The sequence below is a fragment of the Neolamprologus brichardi genome, chromosome 19 (genome assembly GCF_056152115.1).
Source record: "Neolamprologus brichardi isolate AB-2024 chromosome 19, ASM5615211v1, whole genome shotgun sequence".
NCBI classification, from domain to species: domain Eukaryota; kingdom Metazoa; phylum Chordata; class Actinopteri; order Cichliformes; family Cichlidae; genus Neolamprologus; species Neolamprologus brichardi.
In genome coordinates this window covers 13771931-13792921 of record NC_142122.1, presented here as the reverse complement: position 1 = coordinate 13792921, position 20991 = coordinate 13771931, and the positions used below count along the sequence as shown (strand labels likewise).

The 20991-nt window shown below is 40.8% G+C and overlaps 1 protein-coding gene across 1 annotated transcript in view; it reads left to right on the top strand.

Annotated features, from left to right (window-relative positions):
* dph6 (diphthamine biosynthesis 6) overlaps positions 1–19453 on the top strand; it is a 56903-nt gene extending 37450 nt beyond the window's left edge. The window contains exons 13-15 of the mRNA XM_006798436.3: positions 9050–9298; positions 13827–14214; positions 18003–19453. Of these exons, the coding sequence (XP_006798499.2) occupies positions 9050–9298; positions 13827–14214; positions 18003–18121 (756 nt within the window). The 3' untranslated portion in view covers positions 18122–19453. The remainder of the gene's footprint in view (positions 1–9049; positions 9299–13826; positions 14215–18002) is intronic.
* Positions 19454–20991: the final 1538 nt, after the last annotated feature.

The following is a 20991-nucleotide window of genomic DNA, read 5'->3' as shown; positions in this document are numbered from 1 at the left end:
TGAAATAACTGAATACCAAATGCATAGATAAAAAGCATGGCAGCGTGTCCTGTCCACTTCCATCACTGTCTGAGAGAGGAGAGACGTATGACCATCCCATTACTATGGTAACTAGCCACTATATTCAGAGCTGCCCGGGTGTGTTTCTTCCCCCAGCAGTGACGAGAGGGCATAGCTGACAGGGCCTACACACACTCGCACATGCAAACACACAGATAGGGAGGGTCTGGAAGACGCTTTTCTTGTGAAATCTACATGTGTGGCAAATCTAGACAGAACAATACAGTGACCAACACGCATACATGCTAGTGTGGTGACATGCAGACAGTAATAAGTAACAGCATTAGGTGTAACCCACCGCCTTGTCAACAATTTATTCTTACCCAAAGTCTTTAAAGCCAAACAGTCAGCTCAGAAACATTAATTGAATCTAACTCTCACTGATGATTGAATTCAATATTGGAAAGAGTTTAATACAGCTGCCATTATACGCTATTTCTATATTTGTTATGCCTGTGTTTCAGCTATTCCACAAGTTCAACATATTAAACATGGCTGTAAGTGACTAGCTTAGAAATAAGTATTGCATCTTTTTAATTTTACACCCTCACTCTATCATAAATTTCACATAGAGCAGTTCTTGTAAGTAGTAGCTTCAAACCTGGGTTATTCATTTTTCAAAATGCCATTGTCATCAAAGTATGCTTTGCTGAGGTAAAAGTACTGCAGATGAATAATATACTGCCTCCTCTTTTTTTGCCATGTGTCAGCATGTTTACTTATATTATGTTTTTTTTTTCTTCTAATTTTTACTATAGAACTTTTATGAAAGAGAATGTCAGGCACTGTGTGTATCGGTAATATGATGAATTTGAGATGTTCATTTAATATAATATAGACTGCACAATGTCTTCTGCATGCCAAAATGCATTGAGCTAAATTTGATGCACTCACACAGCTGTTAATTTTCTCCTAGGTTTTTCACCTAGGATTTGGTGCATTTTACGAACCATGCATTTTTACAATTTCCTATAGTGTTATATTATTATACAATACTCATATTGTAGGAATAATACACGATAGTTTATTATTTGACGTTATCCATCCTTGTGCCCTTTTTTACTAAAATATTTTTTCATCTTTGTGATTTTGATTTGTTCCTCTTTATATTATTAATGTCACGTTGCAGCTATGTTGGCGTTTCATTGATAAAATGAAAAAATACAAAGTGGAATCAAGTGAATGTTAAAAATATATTTTCCTCCTATTTTTTTTTTTTTTTTTAAATCCACGATCCTGCAATTCACCAGTTGTATTCGTGGCTTGTTTCTGTGAATATTTTAACTTGGTCAAAAAAAAGAAAGAAAGAAATGAAACGAAAATCCACGGAGACCCTGATGCTGTCTGGTCAGAATGTCCGTGCTTGGACTGGACTTTATACAGTATCTGCGCCATGGCTGATGTGCCAGCTGCCTTTTTAATGCAGTCATACTGCCATCTGTTGAGATGAAGAAGGAATACATTTCGTTTGCTCTGCGCTGCAGTTTCTCCATCATATTTCTGTCAGCTAGTCTTCTTATTTTAAATGTTTAATTTGTTGTTTATTTTTCCACACTAAGCTACACATTGTTTCCACTGCAAAAAAATAATTTTCAAGAGGATAGACAAGACAGGATGTGTGTATGTGTGTGGACTTTACTCGCTCGATTAGATTCATGTTGCTGCGACACAGAATGATTGATTCAGCCTGTGTCATGCAGAATAGACATTTCACACCGTGGTCCTGTTCTGGTTATACCTCATATACACTCACACACTGACTTGTTTAACTTCACCACTCCTGACAGTTACACTTTAACGGCTATAGCATTTTATTTTGACATAATTCTTCTGTGGCCAGGTTAAGTTGACGCTTCTCTTACCAGCCAGACTAAGAAATGTTGCTTCACGTAAAAGAAAAATATGAAAAGACAGAAGAGACGAGGTGGTCACAGCTGGGGAGGGAGAAAGAACGGGGGATGAGGGTTGTAGTTTCAGCATCATTCAGTCAGACAACATGCCCCTCAGCTGAAACAGCGAGACCCTCCCCGATTCTCTCGAATTAGGGAGATTAGCGGGAAAGCGCATAATGCAGGATGATGGAATTTGTCATAATTTGCATTGTCCTGGAAAGATTCGGCTTGATAGAGCGATGCATGGAGAGGCTTGTCATGTCCCACGGGCAGGTCATAGAGGAAGCTTGGCAGAAATGATTTTTGCGATATGTGCATCAGTCGTAAAAGCCTCACAACCAATTTGTCAAAAAATGTGAGGTCGGGACAGTTGAAGGCAGCAGGGCATTTTGCCTAACGCAATGAAAACCCATGCCCCTCCATCACTCTTCATTTTCAACCCAACTCTGGTGTGGCACAGTAGTCTGAAGCAGCAGACAATTATATTACATCAGTTTGAGGTATTTGTTATGTTTATTTGATCGTATTTCTTAAATTTAACATCATTTTAGCAGCAATAAATGTGTCCAGCAAAACACAACACAACACATTTTATTTTATTTTTTTAAGTTTACATTTTTTATGATGGGGAAAGATGCTTTTTTTGTTTTGTCTTTTGTTTATGCCTGTTGACGTTCCAGTGTGTGTCCCTTGGCATCCAGCAGTCAAGCTCCTCTGACCTTGGTTATAGTACTGACTGGCAGCTCCTGACCAGCATTAAGTTGACTAGAGCTGGCATGGCAGTGTTACTCTTCCACAAGGTTCATTGTGTATGGAGTAGGCATGTCGAGGGCAGACATAACAGACAGAAAATAAAAATACAGATGAGCTTAGTGAGGGTGGGGGGCTGGGGAATAGCCAGTGCCCCTCAGACTGACCACACATTGCTTCAACAATGGGTCATTATACTTGCGTAATATTGCATATTTTGCTAAAATTGTCACTGTGTCTTCAACATATGTTTATGGATTGCTTTCAAAATAAATGTTCCATTTTAGACCTGAGAGAACGCATTCAGAAATGCCTCTTCTTTGTGCAGTTTATATGGCTATTTATGTCGCAGTTTAAGTAACACTGATGTCGTCTGACAGTTGAGCATACAGGGGTTAGGCTCAAACTGGAACACAAACAGGATGACAAAAATAAAGAGAGTGGAAAAAAGAGGAGGGAATAAAAAAAAAAAGGCAAATATCTTTTCCCCTTCCCATGAAGCCTTAAATGAGAAGACTAACATGGTGAAAGATTTGGGAGAAGGGAGAAAGGTTGTGGTTCTCCTGAAAGGTTTGTATTTTCGAAATGAGGTGTCAGAAGAGGCAGGATTTCCTCAGGGCGCGGCACAACACGAGCCCATTTCTTATCATTTCCCACTCCCAGACGTGATCTGCTTTGAATTCACTAATGCTGAAAGAACCCCACTGACTTGAAGCCAGTTTGAGATGAAATCACAGCACACATCCCTGACAAACTGCTATCCACCACACAAGGATTAAACGGTTGTTGCATATCAAATCCGCGCCAACAAGCAGGAATAATATATGCACTTAAATACATTCAACAAAACTTCAACCTCAGTTTTTGATCCCCAGATTTTGAACTATTTTGAGCTATTTGCCAACCCTAAAGTATTCAAGAAAAGAAGAAAATTACTAAAGAAAAATTTGTCACATTAAAAATGCTCCATATGGGATTAAAAGTAAACCAAAGAAATTTCCAATAGTGTTTTTTATAACTTATACATCAATTTAGGGTTTCAAATAACATTTAATCACCGTATTGTGGGTTTACATGTAGTCTAGTGCTTCTTACACATCATACAATTTTACCATTTTATTCTGTTACATTTTCCAGCTTTCAAAAATCGTTATCAGTCCTGTGCAATGTAACACTGTTGCCTTTTACTTACTCTTACTCCGTGGTTAGTCTTCACTATATAAAAAAACATGCAACAGCATTTAAACAAATTAAATTTCCCAAATATTAGTTAGATTTTGCCTTTAATTACTGACAGTGTAGCTGATATTGTACTGCCATTGCCCCATTAGCTTTGTTATATGTCCTTGGATAAAGGAAAAGTTACACCATATTAATCTAACCTATTTTACACATTTTGTATTATCATTTTCCTAGTTAAATTATGCATGAGGTCTCAATGGGGAGAATTGTGACCATTAGCATATCTGATAGGAGTGGTGGAGCAGTTTTCCACCTCTCTGTCCTTGGAACCAGGCAGAAAAGCCTGACTGTTCATCAATACCAGGTCATTTTATCCAGGCCTGCCTAGTTCATCTATACCATTCCAAGGCTCTGCTAATGACACTTGGAGATGTCTTCAACGGGATGGGGGCCCAGAGGGCTTCGACACCGATGTGAATATAGTCTAGCACTGTCTGGTCATCTCTGGAAACCCTTTGACACAAACTGCAATTAGAAACACCTCAGACACACCAGTCTGAAACGAGACACTGTTAAGGACTGGGAGTGGACACAGCCAGGCGCTTCCTGAGTACATTTACATACGTTCTACTGTCTGCGCCTCTCAGAGAGGGAAAAAATGTCTTTGAATTTGGTGACCTTTGGATGTGTCATTGGGTTCATTAGAAGAATCACATTGTTTTTACCGTGGAATAAAGGTCAATAAAGTACAGCACAAAAACACAAATTAGTTGGAAAATGTTTTATCTTCTCAGTTGTTCGGTAAATTGGAAGCACGGCTTAGAGATCGTTCAAGAAGGGTTTTTTTTTTTAAAGTTTGATGTTTTGTTATTATAGCTGTGTAAATCTCAGTTATACATAATGAAAAATGTCTCAACATGGTTGTTTAAACTAATGATGCGTGTTATTCTCAAACATTGGTAAATGAAGAAATAAATAAAACCAGCTCGGAACCAACTGACTAATATTAAATCAACTTTCAGTCAACCTTATTTTGGCAATACATAGCTAATATTATTTGATATTTAAATAAAATGAACCAACATGGACATAGAGCATTGATTCACTGTGAAGACTGGAAGATAGCACTTTCTTCCTTTTCTCTGCGGGCCATTTAGATCACTAAGGCTAGCATTTGAAAAATACTTACCTTGTTATAGAAAGTTTAATGTCATATGCAATTGTTTGACCCTTATGAATATTAAAGGATCCCATCTCTGGCCTATTAAAAATGCATGTGGCATTGTGGTTGTTGATCACGTTTAGAACACCCATGCAAATTGGACTGTCTTCCTGTCAAGGCCTAAGATGAATAATGTAGTTGTGTTGTATATTCAGGGACACACCATTGACAGTCAATTAACAAGTTTGATTGGTGTGTGAACTCATTCTTTTGAACTGTTAATTTTATGTAAATAGTATTCGCTCTCCCTTCTCTGCTGTCTCTTTCCCATCCAGGTTCAACACAGAAATATGTTCCCCCACCACCACAAACCCCCCAGATCCCCAGTTTCACCTCCCACTAAGAGTAACCAGAGTGGGATCCTTAATAATTGATCATCACACACCTGCTTGGTAGCAGCTATGGGAGTCTGCCTTTAACAGCCAAGGGACCCCATGCTAGACCCTTTTGATATTCAAATTGACAAATTGTTGCTGGCCTTTATGAATTTAGAAAGAAGTGAGGTCTTTTCATAGGGGATGAGCTTGTTAAAAGATTCTGGCCACCCATCCAACCTGATGGAGCTCTTCTTTGTTGGAGTGGATATGATGGCATTTGATGGCTCATAAATGGAACGCCAATGACAATTTGTTGTTGATGTGTGGGAATCTGGCTTTTATGTTAGCCAGTCACAGTAACCCTGGCTCTTGGGTAGATCATTGTAGCAGGTAAGTAATCCGGTGATTGATCCAAATGCTTGAAAGCACTGGAGGCCTTATCTCCCCTCTCTTTGCCCCCTCACTCGCTCACATTGCTTGCATTTGTCTTCTCTCCATCTCTTGTCACTGTTCCAGTAATTTGCAGCAGCAGAGATGGAAGCAAAAGATTCATCAGAGCTGAAAAGTGAGGCCAGGAGTTGTGATTCATGGAAGGCACATTTGATTATGGAAATAGCCATGATTGTGTCTGACCTCTAAATGGCTATGTAGCATGTTGTTCTGTTAGTGTTTTAAATGGAATTTCTAAATGGTACATGGCCTGCATTCAGGTTTTCAAGATTAAATAAAGTGCCATCTGTGCGGACCAATTAGAATTGAATCCTACAAGAAAAAGTTTTGTTTGAATTGCAGTGAGTGTGGAGGAGAAGAACCTTAGGGGTTGTCCAGTCTCAAAGAGCCCTTAGTAGACAAATTACAGGTTCGTTTTTCATTAGGGATGTCTACTGTACTACACTATAGCTGATTTACATGCTTCATTGTAAAAAAAACCTCTCTCCCATGCTGCGGATGGCTGCAATGCAACTGCCTGTTCTTCAACAGTTCCTCAACATAATAGTAACACAGATTATTCTTTAAAACCCCAAACTAAAAGCTAAAAGTCTGTGAGTTTGATCAAATTGACCTGTGAGACTTCATTTGAGATGTGTTTGGGTGGTGTGAGAGCATGAGACCAACCGTAAAAACATGTCTCACTACCCAAAAGCATGTGAGCTGGCAACCGTCTGCACATGTGATGTAGATAACTAACAGAGGAAAAGCCTCGGCCACCAATCCAGCAGTTCAACAGTGTTTTCATTTGGAAGATAGTAACATAACACACTAAAGCAGCCACCGAAAGCGTGAATGAAGGCCTTTAAATATGACTTTTAGTTCATGCTTACCCTGGTAATCTTGCAATTAAATACATGACCCCCAACTAGGTCTTTGCAAATTAGTAGAATACCTTGTCTTGGGCTGCTACTCCCTGGACATCCGGATCCTTCAGAGTAATGCTATTTTCATCTTATCATCGGCATTTATTTGCATTGACCATCAGCCAGTGTCCAGCACTAATGCCATCCAGTCTCGAGCACTGGTGAGCTACAAGGTCTCTAAAGACCTGACCTCCTTAATGCCGCTCCTCAGCCCTGTTTGTCTCTCTGCATTAAACAGATAGATTTTTTTCAGGTTTCATTATGCAAGGAGCTTACTTCTAACAGAGGTATTAAAAGAAAATTGAGCTTATTAAGTTAATTATGCTTATAAATAACACTGGTGCCACTGAGATATATTGGCAGACCTCTCACTAAAAAACAGCTTGTTTAAGAACTGTGAAATGAGAATGGTTGGTGATAAGATGCTGAAAATGGGGGGGCATAACTTGTTAATTAATTCACTGCTAATCAAACATGCCTATAATTAATGTTAATCTGATTATAGCACCTTTTTTAGTATTGTACCTTTTTAGAGAAATAAAACAACTTTTTGAATTGGACTGATTGCACGTCTTAAACAGTGCTTATTTTTATGTTTCCATTGTCTCTGCTGGGATTTTGATTTTGAGATTATGAATCATAGTTGTGTTGTGGGTAGCACTAGCACCTCACAGCAATCGTGGGTTCAAATCCATCCCAGGGGCCTCTATAGTTGTTGGGGCTCCGCTAGTCATGAATTCTTGTTAGGATGAACCCATACTGCTTCGATAATGTTTAGAATCGGGGTCTGGGGAGGTCAATTCATGACTGATGTTGTTCCATTCTGTGTTTTTCTATCCACCTTCATTGCGTGGATCTAATTGCCAATTAGATGCTTTCCAGATGTTGTACCTCTTTACTGACCTCCTCCATACATGTTGATGATGATTTCATCCGTCCACCCATCCATGCAGGGTACACCATGTGCAGATTACCAGTCTGTCTCACAGGGCTAATACAGAGAGACAGACAACCATTTACACTCTCATTCACACCTATAGGCATGTAGTTAACCCCATTAACTGCCTTAGGTTTCATCGAGCAGTGACCTCTGGGTTTGCCAAGTGGTTTGAATGAGAACTAACAGGGACATGGTTCTCATCTGAAAAGGATAAAGTGCCTTGTTGAGTTTTGGGATGAACCTCAAGTTGTGGAGTTCAATTGTCTTGGACACAAAGTGAATGGGGAGATGGATGAATTGTCTCAATTTCTGCAATTGCTGTACCGTTTTGGAAAAAGAGAAGTGAGTCTGTATGTTAAGGCAGGGAATTTACTGGTCACTTTACATTCATTCTCTCTGCTAATAGTTAAAAAAAAAGGCTTCCTTAAAAGGGTGTCTATCACTGTTCTTCCATATGAAGGGGGTTCTGGCATCTAGGATGCTACCTGGACAGCATTTAGGTGAGGTGTTTTGGGCATGTTCAATCAAGAGGAGACTCAGACGATGGATCAAGAACACGCTGGATATTCTGAGATTATGTTTCTTGGCTGATTTAAGAGCGCCACATTATCTCAGCAGAGGAGCTGGAGGCAGGGACCAGAGAAAAGTGCATTTCTGCTTGGTTTGCTCCTCCATTACCTGGACCCAGATTAACTGTACAAGATAGATGGATCCAGTGGATTGCTAGGTTAGACTATGGCAGGCATCGGCAACCTTCAGCTTCAAAAGAGCAGTTTTAGCTCCTCCTACCAAGCAGCAGGAGAAGGTTTTTTTTATTTTTTTGTCTTTTATTACAATTTTGCTAATAAAATAGATATTGTTTTCAGTTAATTTGAAGCAAACTCTGACAACATATATCCCCACTGTTTCTGGTGCTCAGCAGTGACTCCTGTCAGGTGGCTGGTGCTAGAAATGCTCTGCTCCTTCTTAGTTTTTATATGTGAGATCAAGATACTAAACCCACAGAAAGATAATATGCTACAATTATTAAAACATCTAAAAATGCAACTGTATCTATTGAACCAATCCCTTATGTGAAACATAATGAAAACTAATATTTATTTTCTTTTTAATCCATGGATATCACATTTTGTGGCTAATGTTCCATCAGATTCTAGCATGCACCCTGCTGATTTCTCAGTATGCTTAAATTTATCTGCATCACTCCACCTATAGATAATATCTGTCCACACACAGCCTTCAATATGCCCAGCTAACATAGTGGGTTGTTAATGCTTAGTCTGGGTTTTTACCATACCATTGTAACATGTTTCCTCATATTTCTTCTCCAGATCAATGATGTGGTGTTCTGTTCTGGCCAAATTGCTTTGGTACCCTGTAAAATGGAGTTGGTAAAAGCTGCCACCTACACCCAGGCTCGCTTGTCCTTCAACCATATGAAGAAGGTTCTGGAAGCTGTGAGTGGCAGCTTGACTCTGGCTCATGTTGTCCAGGCCCATTGCTACACTACAAGGCACCAAGACATCCAGATCATCCGTGCCGTCTGGGAGAGCATGCTGAGAGCCACACAAGGAGAGAAGGTCAGTCACTCTGGAGTGAGATTTTTATTTGTAAAAATTTATGCCGGAGCAATGTCTGACTGTTTTACCATGGATGCAGAGGAAATATTGATCGTACTTATAAAATGTTACACCCACATAAGATGAACACATGTTTAATGGATTACAAGACAGTGGGATCCATGCATCAATGAATAAGTAAAAGAAGAGAAACTTGATTTGGTATCCAAGTTTTTCAGAGAGGCCTTTCAGAATTGTGGTTTATAGTTGTGAAATAAGGCAAGATTTCTCGCCCCTCTTTGCCCCCTTGAGACCCAAGCCGCTGCTACTGATATTTACCAGTGAGTGCACTCATGAAAAGTTGATGATGTGGGAAACGCTGGTGTCTTTGATAATGTGGAGCTTGGCACAGAAGCAGATGTCTTCCTCAGAGCCTCCCTAATCCTTTGCCCCCACACACCATTTTGGAGCTCCGTTCAACTCTCAGAGCAGCTTATCTCCCTCCTTACCCCTCTTTCCTGCCACCTCCCTCCATCCTTCCCTTCATTCTACCGCCAAGGCTTACAACGCCGCTCCATACATCTAATAGGGGCTCCAGTCTCCCTTGGCAGCCCTTCTCCTCCCACAGTAATCTCTCTAGCCATGGGAATAGGGCCTTAGGGAGAAATGCAGGAGCCCACCTCCAACATGTGGCTTGGTGGAGTGGCGAACAGTGTTAAAGAGTGGATAGAGAATGTCAACATCATGTCAGTTAACAGTATTTAGTAGTATACCAGAATATAAAATTCCAAATATTATTTAAATCCTGCAGTCGTATATATAAAACTAGAAATTTCTGAATTCTAAAATATAAACATGTCATATAGATAAGTCTAGTGTAGTGATTAGGTTAGTGTTGTTCTGCTTGTCCTTGTAACTCACATTGGAATAGAAATTTTTTTCAAACTTTTTTCAAAGCATTGACAGTTTAGTGGAAATTTGACGTACTGAGTGAGTCATTCACATAACAACAGGGCTAACTGAGGACAAAGCTTTGGGGGGCAACCGGACTAGGTTCATATCAGAGGTCACTGAAGATGTACAACTCCATCCATCTGGTCTCCTTCCAAGCAATGTGTCAGAACAATGAAAATATTCATTCAACTGACCTGGGATTGCTACCAGGAGACCACATTTTAATTTCAACTGACTCCAAATTAAACAACAGTACTTGACAGATCAGGGTGCCTCACCTATAAGCAGGGTGCTGGGTTACTAGCCTAACTCTGTGCTCTGTCACCTTTTGTCTTTGGTCTAGCTTTTGACACTTTGCTCTCTGTGCTGTAGATTTATAACACACAGCAGAGGAAATACAGGGAACACACATGAAAGAACAAAGACAAGTGCTTCAGTTATGAGTAACTATAAGTTAGCGATAAGTTAGTGACTTATTAAACCAAATTTATAAAGCCTTTTCAAAACAAGGCTCAAAATAGTTTTAGGGGGAAAAGATACAGATGATATGTAACTATATGCATCTCATTAGCAAAAAAATAATAACAACATGCTGTGTGAGATTAAAAACTGTATACTGATAGTTAAGATATTACACTTAAAAAATAGTTAGAAAAACATGTGTTGGATTAGGTGGTCTTATTCTTTTATATGCAAAGATATAAAGACCCAGCAGACCTGTGAAGTGCAATTTTATAATATTAAGAAACACCAGTGCCTAGTGTGTTTGTGAAGCTAAAGGGCCATGTTGTTGTTGTGCGTTGATAATTTCTCTAATCAGGTGGATGAAGAAGCTTGCAGGGTTAATTGGGAGCATACTGGAGTCGCTACAAGTGTGAAATTGTATTTACGGTGCATTAAACCACAAAGAGCCTGTTTGTCTGTGTGCATGTGTGTGCAGAAGGGTTGATGAACAGGGAGATGTTGATGTGATAAGTCAATAAATGTTAAACAGACATCCCTTTGTTTAGCAGCAATAGCTTCTGAAAGCATGGCAGCTTTCAATTGTTGTTGTTTTTTCTCTTTTTTTTGTCTATTAAGGTTTAAATGGAACTTTATTTGCACATGCACAAACGTCGAGTTATTTTGCAAAAGACGAGACGCTCTTAAAGAAATGTTTGGTTTTGAAATTTGGAAATAAACATAAATTTGCAGTGTACAAAGTTTCTTTTTTGTACACCACAGTAAACATGCTTACTACGGGAGATTTAAGGAACTGTGGCCTCTGCTGTGATTTTGAAATACCCTCATATTCTTCCACTTTTCGCCTCACTGACATGGCCCTGTGTGTTTCATTTACAAAAACAGTCTGATGAGCTTCAGAGTGGAATCTTGAGAAAAGAAGAGTGAATGAGGGAGTGAATGGGAAGGGATATTATAGCAGACTGACAGCACTACAGTAAGTGCTGAGGCATAGAACCACATGCTGAAGGCATCCTGCTGGGCAGGAAATGTAGGGGAACTGGCTAAGCAGAGCAAGTCCCATCAGCTCCCTGCTGTTCCCCGCCTTTACACCACTTCCTTATTACCGTGTTTACCGTTCGGCTTTCACGCCTCTTGGCCCTTCAACCCTGCACACGCTCCAGGCGCATGGACGTGAGTTAGAGGGAGGAAAGTGGGGAGAAAGAAAACAAACATAAGGAGAAGCAGGTCACAGCCCATCAGTGTGGAGAGCTGAGCGTAGCAGATTCAGACTATATGCTTTTACCTGCTGCCTACAGAGAGAGCACAGGGGGAGTGTTTGCCTGCCCTGGAAATGAATTGGCATGAAGTAATGAGCGAGTGGCTTGCGTATAGCAGAATTGAACCATCTACACGCAGCCACCTGTCAGCCTGCCCCACTTGCCTCTCCAGCACTCAGCTCCACCATATATCAAATTAGATTTTTTTATTAGTTTAATGTAATTAATAACCTCTCCCCAGGTAGACGTGAGTTCTTCCCCTCTCGGTCCACTGCAAGAGAAGCATGCTCTGCATCCACAGACCATACACACAAATGCAGAAACATACACAATTTTGCGATTTAAACACATTTACAGAACCGCTGAATAAACATCCCATGAATTATAACATTGTGGTACATCGATTACAAAAAGGCAAAATGAAGTAGATGTAACATTAACAGACAGCTCTAACAGAAAGTCAGCAACTCTGCTGCGACAATAATGTCCTGCCAGAGGCTAGAGCACTGCGCTGAAGTCCCTCCGATCTCCTTGTAGACAGTCGGTGGGGCATAGCATCTTAGCATTCAAGGCCCCGCAGGGTGGCCTTTAAGCCTGGCTGAGCAAGACCCCTCTGTCCTGTCATTCTTCTCTTCAGTTTCAGCTCTCAGTCCTATGTTCAATCACTATTGACAAGTGGAGAACCAGTTCCCTCTAGGAGAATACCTAGCCTGAGCCAGAAGTGCTAATATAACATTTATCAAAGCATAGGACACGTATGTGTGCTGTCACTTTGTCTGACATGCTAAGAGGCTTGAGATCACATGGGAATTGTTCTGCTTCTCCTTCTGAGATTGTTATTGTTGATCACTGCAAGCTAGCGCTCTTCAAAATCAGTAAAGAGTAACGAAATCTTAACCTAACCTCTTTACACACACTCATTGTGGACACCTGCATTTTTCATGTTTTTTTTCTTCTTTTTCTAACTCTCCAAGTCAAGAGGTTAGCTGTTGATACACAATTAAGCATTTGCTGAAGTTTAATCTGAAGGTAAGTGCTGCTTCAGTGAATCTGGCGGTTTGGGTCATGACAGGTTTGTCTGCTGAAGGGACAAAGAGGCCGCCATGTGGCTTGTCAATGATTTCTTCTTTTTGTGAGTGAATATCAAAATAAAATGTAAGTAACCTGTTATTATTCTGCACTTACGAAGTGGGGTGTAAGTGGATGAAAATTGATCCAGCAAATTGAAAGGGGGGGGGGGTTAAGTGTTTTTGCCCTATCGACTCTGACTGAAATGACGGTTATATAAAACACTCATTTCTCTCCCATTAGCAGATGAAGCCACAGCCAAGTATTATTAGAGGGCCACATTGTAGCACTGCTCCAAGACATTTTGTTAGTGCTAATGGCCCTCAGTCCAGAAGAGAAAAAAAGGAGAAATTTTGGCCCTGTAGTTAAATTTGAGGCCATTTCTCTCTAAATGCGTGCGGTGAAACTGCCGTCACATGTTGTGGATGATCTTCTTAGAAAGGTGAGAAGTCATTTTGATAGGACCTGCCATGTCAGTGCACGAAGCTCAAATGAATGCATTTATGTGTTTTATTCATGGTGGCTGCAAGCACGATGGATTCTTTCTGAATTGTTTGTACACTATCATTACCAAGAGTCACCTCCCAGTCTCACATTAATTGATAGTCTGTCAGTCTTTCAAGTAAAAAGCCTGTCCTACTGCCGTGTGGTAGCATTTGGGATAATGCTGATGGAGTAGTGTTTTTGTTCCGAAGACGCAGCATGAAACTCAGCAGGAGGGCCATACATTTGATTGTAGTGCGTAACACAACATAGTATATAATTTGCCACCCAATTCATTTCAGTACCATCTGTCTACATTGCAGGACTTGTTGTGGGACTCTGCGATCAGACGTGTGCCGTTATTGGTCGTTGTGGTACCTGCCTTGCCCAAGAGTGCAGCCGTTGAGCTTCATGCAACTGCAGTTCATGACGATCCCACCCAAAGGACTTCCTGTCACGTGACTACAAAGATAGCCTGTGGATCTATAGAGTGTTACACTCTACTGTCTGCTGACAGCCATAGTGCTTCGCTTTCACTTTCCCTGGTTGTCCATGGTGATAACTTGGAGGCCACCGATGTAAAGCATGTAACAGAAGAAGTTGGCACTGCATTCAGGAAAGCCACGAAGAAGATGGATGCTAAGCTGGTGCCACAGTGTGCTAGGGTGTTCTTCAAGTGCAGCCACTCACTGGCACAGCAGATTGTTAAAGGTATGTCACGGGCTTCACTTGTAACACTACACACACACACATATGTGCATTTAAAGTGATCCAATATTTGCGCCCATTAAGAGGATTTATCCTAAATAGGCTGCTTTGTTAGAAGGAACACGTGTGAGATATACTGCTCTTCTGAGTTAAGCTGCACATCACTGTATTAATGAAAACAAAGTGACTCGCTGTCTCTCTCTCTCTCTCTGCGCTCTTGTTTCAAAGAAAGTTTGAGCTGACACTGGTTAAGTCAACATAAAGTATTGAAGGAAACAGTCTCTCCTGAGGATCTCAACTCCTTCCTGTGTTTAATTATTATAACTCATTTGTTGTGTCTGCACTGTGTACAGTAACCCAAGCAGCTGGCAGTCTTTTGTCATCATTACACTTTCATACGCCGCCATATCGTCGTCCCAGGATTCTAGGTTCTTGTCAAGACAAACGTGGAGCGGTATTTGTTTTATCCTGAGAGATGTTCTCTCGGAGGGAAAAAGGGCGATGAGCACATCGATCACATAGGCTCAGTTGTCAAGTCATCTCTGAAGCAGTTAATTAACATTTTTGAGTTTGTGCCAAACCAGCCATCTTACTGTCATTTTTAGCTTTGACATAACTCATCACTTTGAGGATGTGAAATTACAGTTGCCAGAAATGAATGAGAAAAAGGTTGCTCTGTTGAGAATACGTCTTGATATATGTGTGCCAGCCAAACAGTGCTGTTTGTTTTTTTACCTAATTATATAATTGCTACTGAACATTGTTTCATGATATACAACTCTTTTCATTTGTTTCTTGTGTCATCCACAACAAAAGGAAAAGCTTGTTTTTCCAGATTTTGTTGTTTTAATAGAAACTGTTAGCCGTGTTACCAGGTCATTTGTGAACTGGAGCAAGCTCAACCTAGATATTTACCCTTGACATGTTTGTTTCTTTGATTATGGACCGTACACACTGCTTTCCTCAAACCATTTACTGACTCATCATTGAGGTAGAATTTGCTCCCGTACAGCACATGCACAACTAAGCCCTGGAAGCTTACCCGTGGGCTTTTTTATGGGTCACAGCCTGTGCTCATTGGGTGATGAATCCAAAAAGTCAAAGGAGGAAAAGTAACACCTCTGGCGCAAGCAGTCACAGTGCTGCAACTGCCGCTGACAGCGGGCAGACAGACACCACTGGAGCAAAATGTGACTGCACACCCCCTCCTTTCTTTGGTTGCGTTAGGATTCACAGTTGATAGACATGACATATGGTTCGAATGAAACCTTTAAACATCTTGTCTCAACTTGTTACTTACGATAGAAAGGTTCCTTCAAAGATAGAACCTCACAACTCAAGAAAATAAATCTTTTTTTTGACGGAGCTAAATAGTCTTATTTTACAATAAAAGAAAAAAATATATATAATTTGAAAGAAATCCGTTATTTTGCATAATGAGTAACAGAAATTGAATAAAATAAAATGTAGGTAATTTAACAATATAAGCCTCAGCAGAACTGACAAGAGCTACAGCTGGGCGCGGTAATTCTCTGTGGGTTCATTTTTACAAGAAAACGAGTCATGTGGTTTGGCGTTAGCATAGAAAGATTGCTAAAGAGAGGTGTGCAAGCCTTGTGCTCCTCCGGTTCCTCGGCTTCTCTCTTTATTCTCTTCGGACTAAATAAACAATTTTCATGAGCCAACACTTGCTAATTACCACCTCGTTTACCGGTTAATTTGACCAGTTTGGAAGTCAGTGTAGCACAACTAAAAACCACTGGCTCTGGGCCTTAGCCACGGCTTAAAAGCCCCACAACCCCAGCAGGCATTATCCATTCCACACAGGAAGACCCCTTTTCTTTCCTCCCCACCACAGCCTTCACTGACACCCCTCCTTCTATTCACTTAGGCTTACAATATTTATGTATTAATCGCTTCAAACAAAATGGCTGTTAATGTTTAGCATAAAAGGGTGTTGTGGGCATTAGTAATGTTTTGGTTTTGAAAACAGCCTTTTCAGCTCCCTGTGTGTTTGCCGTGAAGCAGAATAATGACTGGTCCTCTTGGGTAGATGGTTTAGTCTCATCTTATGCTAATTTGATGGCTTTTTGAATCTTACAGCTTCTGTCCACTGAGCCTCACAATGAGGCTCCCCGTGTAGCCCCCAAAAGGGGGGCGGGGGGCTAAGAGACCAGGGGAAGGGGATTGGGTATATGATGGGAAGTACTCATCGGACTTTGTGTGAATTTTACAGAAGCATTTATAGGGACGGGAGGAAAGAGGCACTCTCTCTTTGCTCACTTTTTATCTAAAAAGACCACAAAAAAAATCCCCACAAAAATTGCGTGGTCATTCATGTCACCTTCACCCCCCTCCTGCCTTCCATCCATGCATGTCTGTGCACACAGACACTGAAAGTGACTCTCAAAGAGAGAGCACAATTATTTCCTATCCATTGGTACAAAGATTAAAACATCCTGACATAAAACAGGCTTAGCGCACACAAGGTGTGATGAAGGGTATGTTTCTTCTCTTAATAAAACCATCCCCTGTCTGTGATCGCCATAGCTCATTCAATTGTCAGCTTGCCATCTCTAGAGGATCCCGCTTCCCAGGGTGTGCCACATGCTCTGATAACACATATTTAGGCTTTTAATGCCCCCCCACACAAAAGGCCTATGTTCAGTGGGGGCATTTTAAGCTGTAGTGCATATTAGCTAATTAGGGTGTGTGGGCTCTTTGTAAGGATGTCTGACATGCTGTGTGTGTTTCAAATGAAAGAGAATGGGGATTATTAAATAGTGCAGAACTACTCTTGTAACCTCTGTGTCCTGATTTCTCTTTTTAGAAGTTCATACAGATGTCACAGAGTACTATATAGTACTAGTAGATGTTATTAAAAGAGCACTAGTTTGTTTATGACCACTCAGATTGAAGGTAAATCATCAGGAATTTATTTTTGCCAAATATAATTGCTAATGTAACATAAGTGAGGTCTGTGATGCTACACTTACAACTGTGTGTTTCCCAGATGTTTAATTCTACGACCTTGCTGGATTGTAGTGACCACACCCAAGACTCATCCGACGTGCTGCTAAATCAGAAGAAATAAGGCAGGACAGTCAACCATGAGACAGGAACACTTGTGATCAATTAGTGCACAGAGCAGATGAGGGAAGGACCAAAATCCCAGCTGGCTACTGCTACATAGACAGGCTGTCATCAAGAACAGCCTCTGAGACACTCAAAGAATTCTCACATGTCCACTGTTCATCTGTAGCCACACACAAACGCGCGCGCACATACACATGCTCTAACAACATGTCTCAGCTCCAGCGAAGCTGAGTGACAGCCCCAACACAGTTTCCTAATATCCCCACTCAACAAGAGTAAAGGATGCAGTCCACTAGATACCCCCAACAAGCTGCTCAATTGTCCAAAAGGGCAAATTGAGACCCCTTTAGCCCCCTGTAGGCCGCATGTGTCTGTGTATGTGTTTGGTCATATGTGTCTCAAAATGTGGGAGGGGTAGCCTAGAGATCAGTCCTTGCTTGACCATATGTTTGCACTGCAGGAAGATGAATGAAGTGGGGGTGGGCAGCTGCAATCTGCCAAGTATTTAAGAATGCCAATAATTTGTAAATGGGCTGTGTTCCCTGGTCGAAGGGTAAATGTAGCCTCTGTCCTGGGACACCCCCAGTGGGACATCTATATGAGAACAAAATGTTCAACTGCTGCAAAAGTTCTAATGAAACTAATGCTTTTCTTGTCCTCACCCTTTTACCCACCTCCCCAAATCTACTTTTCAGGACTTGAGGAAACTTTAAGAAGCTCAGTAGCAGAGTCCAATCCATCCATCGCACTGGTTCCAGTCCTGGACTTGCCAGACTCCCAGATCTTCCACCTGTCCTGCTGGCTCAGTTTATAGAATCTCAGCCAGAGTCAACAGCCAGACTGAAGCCATACACAGCTCTGGAATTTAGTGGAGCTTTTCTGGAGGAAGACACTGACAGACTAACACCTAATGACTTACAACAGGACATCAGTGAATGTGGAAAAAGAAAAACGGCGTAACTGCTCATTAATGTTTGACTGGTTTTTTTTTTTCGTTTTACAGCTCGTTGTTGAAAAGCAAAGCCGTATGCACCTGCAAGTGGTTTTAACAGTGTGGTTTTGAGGATGTGTTTAGTCCACTTTAGACCCCAGAATGAAGGCCGGTAATCCCCTTTGTCCTCCACTGGAGACATAGACTGCAACAGCTGTTATTCTACCTCTGAGACAAAGCTTATGGAACTTCCACAACCTAAAGCTACGTGCCAAACAACAAGAGACTGGAGTTTGCAAAAGGAGACACTGGTAGTGTCTCATTCCATGTAGCGATAAACTGTATCCTCTGATATGTCATTGCTTCTGGTAGAATTTCTTTAAGCACGCTAGCTAACACCCCTCATAAAGGCCACAGCTGAAACCATCTGCTCCACTGCAAACCTATAGATTTACTGTGCGACTGGCTTGTGGCTGTTTTAAGTGCATTAGAATGAGGTGAGAGTTTTTCTCTGTCTCTCGTGCTCTGTGAGATTCAAGGTGTGTTATTATTGTGTAATAGGCAATCAGCACCAAGCACCTGAAAAGATTAGGCCTCTTTATGTTTTCTATTGATTCTAAGGCTGCCTGGTTAATAGGAGAAAGACGCTACCACACACAGCTGCAGGGCATGTGTGTGTCCTGTGAACGTAAAAGTGTGTGTATTTGGGGTGCAGGGGGTTGTCAGTGGACACAGTGTGACAATGCGCAAAGAAAATAACACTATTAACCATTGCTCCTGGAGCTTTTCTTTTCTCAAAGATCATGAACTGTATTGATAATTTGAGTTGGAATACATCTTCACTCCAGCTATTCTCTTCATCGCACATGTGATGGCGGTGGAGTTGAGTGGGCTTATCGATCTTCACCCAACCCGCCACGGCGCTGTTTTGATTGTTGTTATCAAAAATTGAACAACAGAGGTGGCCAATAGAGCCTGAAGAATTTTATTGAAGGTTGAAAAAACACAAACAAGCAATTATTCATGAGAGCGAGTGAGCCAATCCCCCATAAATACAGAGCGTTTAACTTTCACCTGGTTTTTAAAGGGCCCAACGTCAGGGAATTTTTTTACCTGTCAAATGTGTATCAATGTTGTTTTTTTTGTACGCTGATTTTTGTGAGTCAAGTAAATAGCTGTAAATGTCATCCATAAATTTTTGGCTGTATTTTAATGTTGTCCATAAATCTTTAAATATAAAAATCTGAATAAAACAGAGTCTTTCCTATGTCATTTTCCTTTTTTTAAATATGTGAATTCCAAGCAACATGCTACCAAATCTGTGCTAAACAAACTTGCATGCTCAGCAGTTTTCTGTTTATTGCTTTACAAAGGATATTGAGAAATGTAATTTTATTGTGCTTTGAATCCTCTTTTTGATTGTGAAACAGCAGCAGTACAAGGAATTCCCATGAAACAAACTGTTAAAATTCAAGAGTCAGCTTCTCAGTAAATACAGAGGAGCAGAGCCACTGAAATTCTTTGCATTGCTACAACTTGTCAATCACGCGCCAAGCATTACATTTCGTCTTTCAGTGGGAATGTTCTCACAGAGACACAGACGAAGCGGCAAGTATATCATCACAAGCCAATGCGATGGCCTATGGCAGACGCACTTCTTTGTGTCCTTACCACTGTGGTGCCTCACAAAATGAATACAGACAGGGTGACATTTATTTTTCAAGAGTGTTTTGTCAAATGTACATTTTCTACCAAGCTGACCTGCAACCACTCTACAAACAAACTGGCTGTTGTGGCTAATATTGTCCTTTGTGCGCAGTGTACCAGCCTCGGGCCCTTGTCATTGTGGCCTTGCACATGGACTTTAACTGTGTGTTTCTTCCTCTAGGCAAACCCCGCTGATGTGTTTGACTCTCTTTCCCCATAGCAGTGGGCTACAGAGCCGAGCTCGGGAGCGGCCTCTCTGCATGAGACGCCTCCTCCTCGTATTGTGGTCTGCTTGCCTCAATGACTGTGGTTTTGTTTGTTTTCATGTTTGAATCCTTTTCCTTTCGTAATGCATTGTTTTCGTCCCCTGACGCATTGTGAAAGAATGTCTTTATGGTCACAGCTCTGACTTCATGAAACTTTCCTCATGCTCCTGAACTGGGAAGCTGAGACTTGTTATTAAGTGGTGTTTGCTGCCCTCATGTGGTCAGCGTTTAAACTGCAATTTAAACGAGTAAGAGCAACCAGTTTCACTCGTTTCCTATTATATCCTCAGTGAAATCATGTGTGAATTTAGCCAAGCAGGAATACAGACAGAATTTGTTTACATTTACATCTTATTTGCAAGGTCACTGAAATATTTCTGTCTTTCCCCCCACATTCACATCATATGAAGGTACTGAAATGCTGAATCCATATCTAAACAGTACGGAATTGAGTATCGCTCTTTCCATACTTTTGTGTTTTCATTGACTAAAATCAATGAAGGGATTGTATGTTATTTAAAAAGTATTTGACTGTATGTTCTGAAAAAAGAAGGTAAATTTGTTAATATTGAACATTTTCCTATATTATCCTTGTTTGTGCACCAGCTTCTGCAGAAATTTATTTACGCTCATGCCCAGTCGACAGGTATTTCAATATACAATAGCAGAAAAAGCACTTGTGAAAGTAATGCGCTTACAACTGGTTCACTCTGGTCATTGTAATAATGAGCCAGCCTGAAAATATCAAACAACATACCAAAGCTGTAACACTAGAACCCC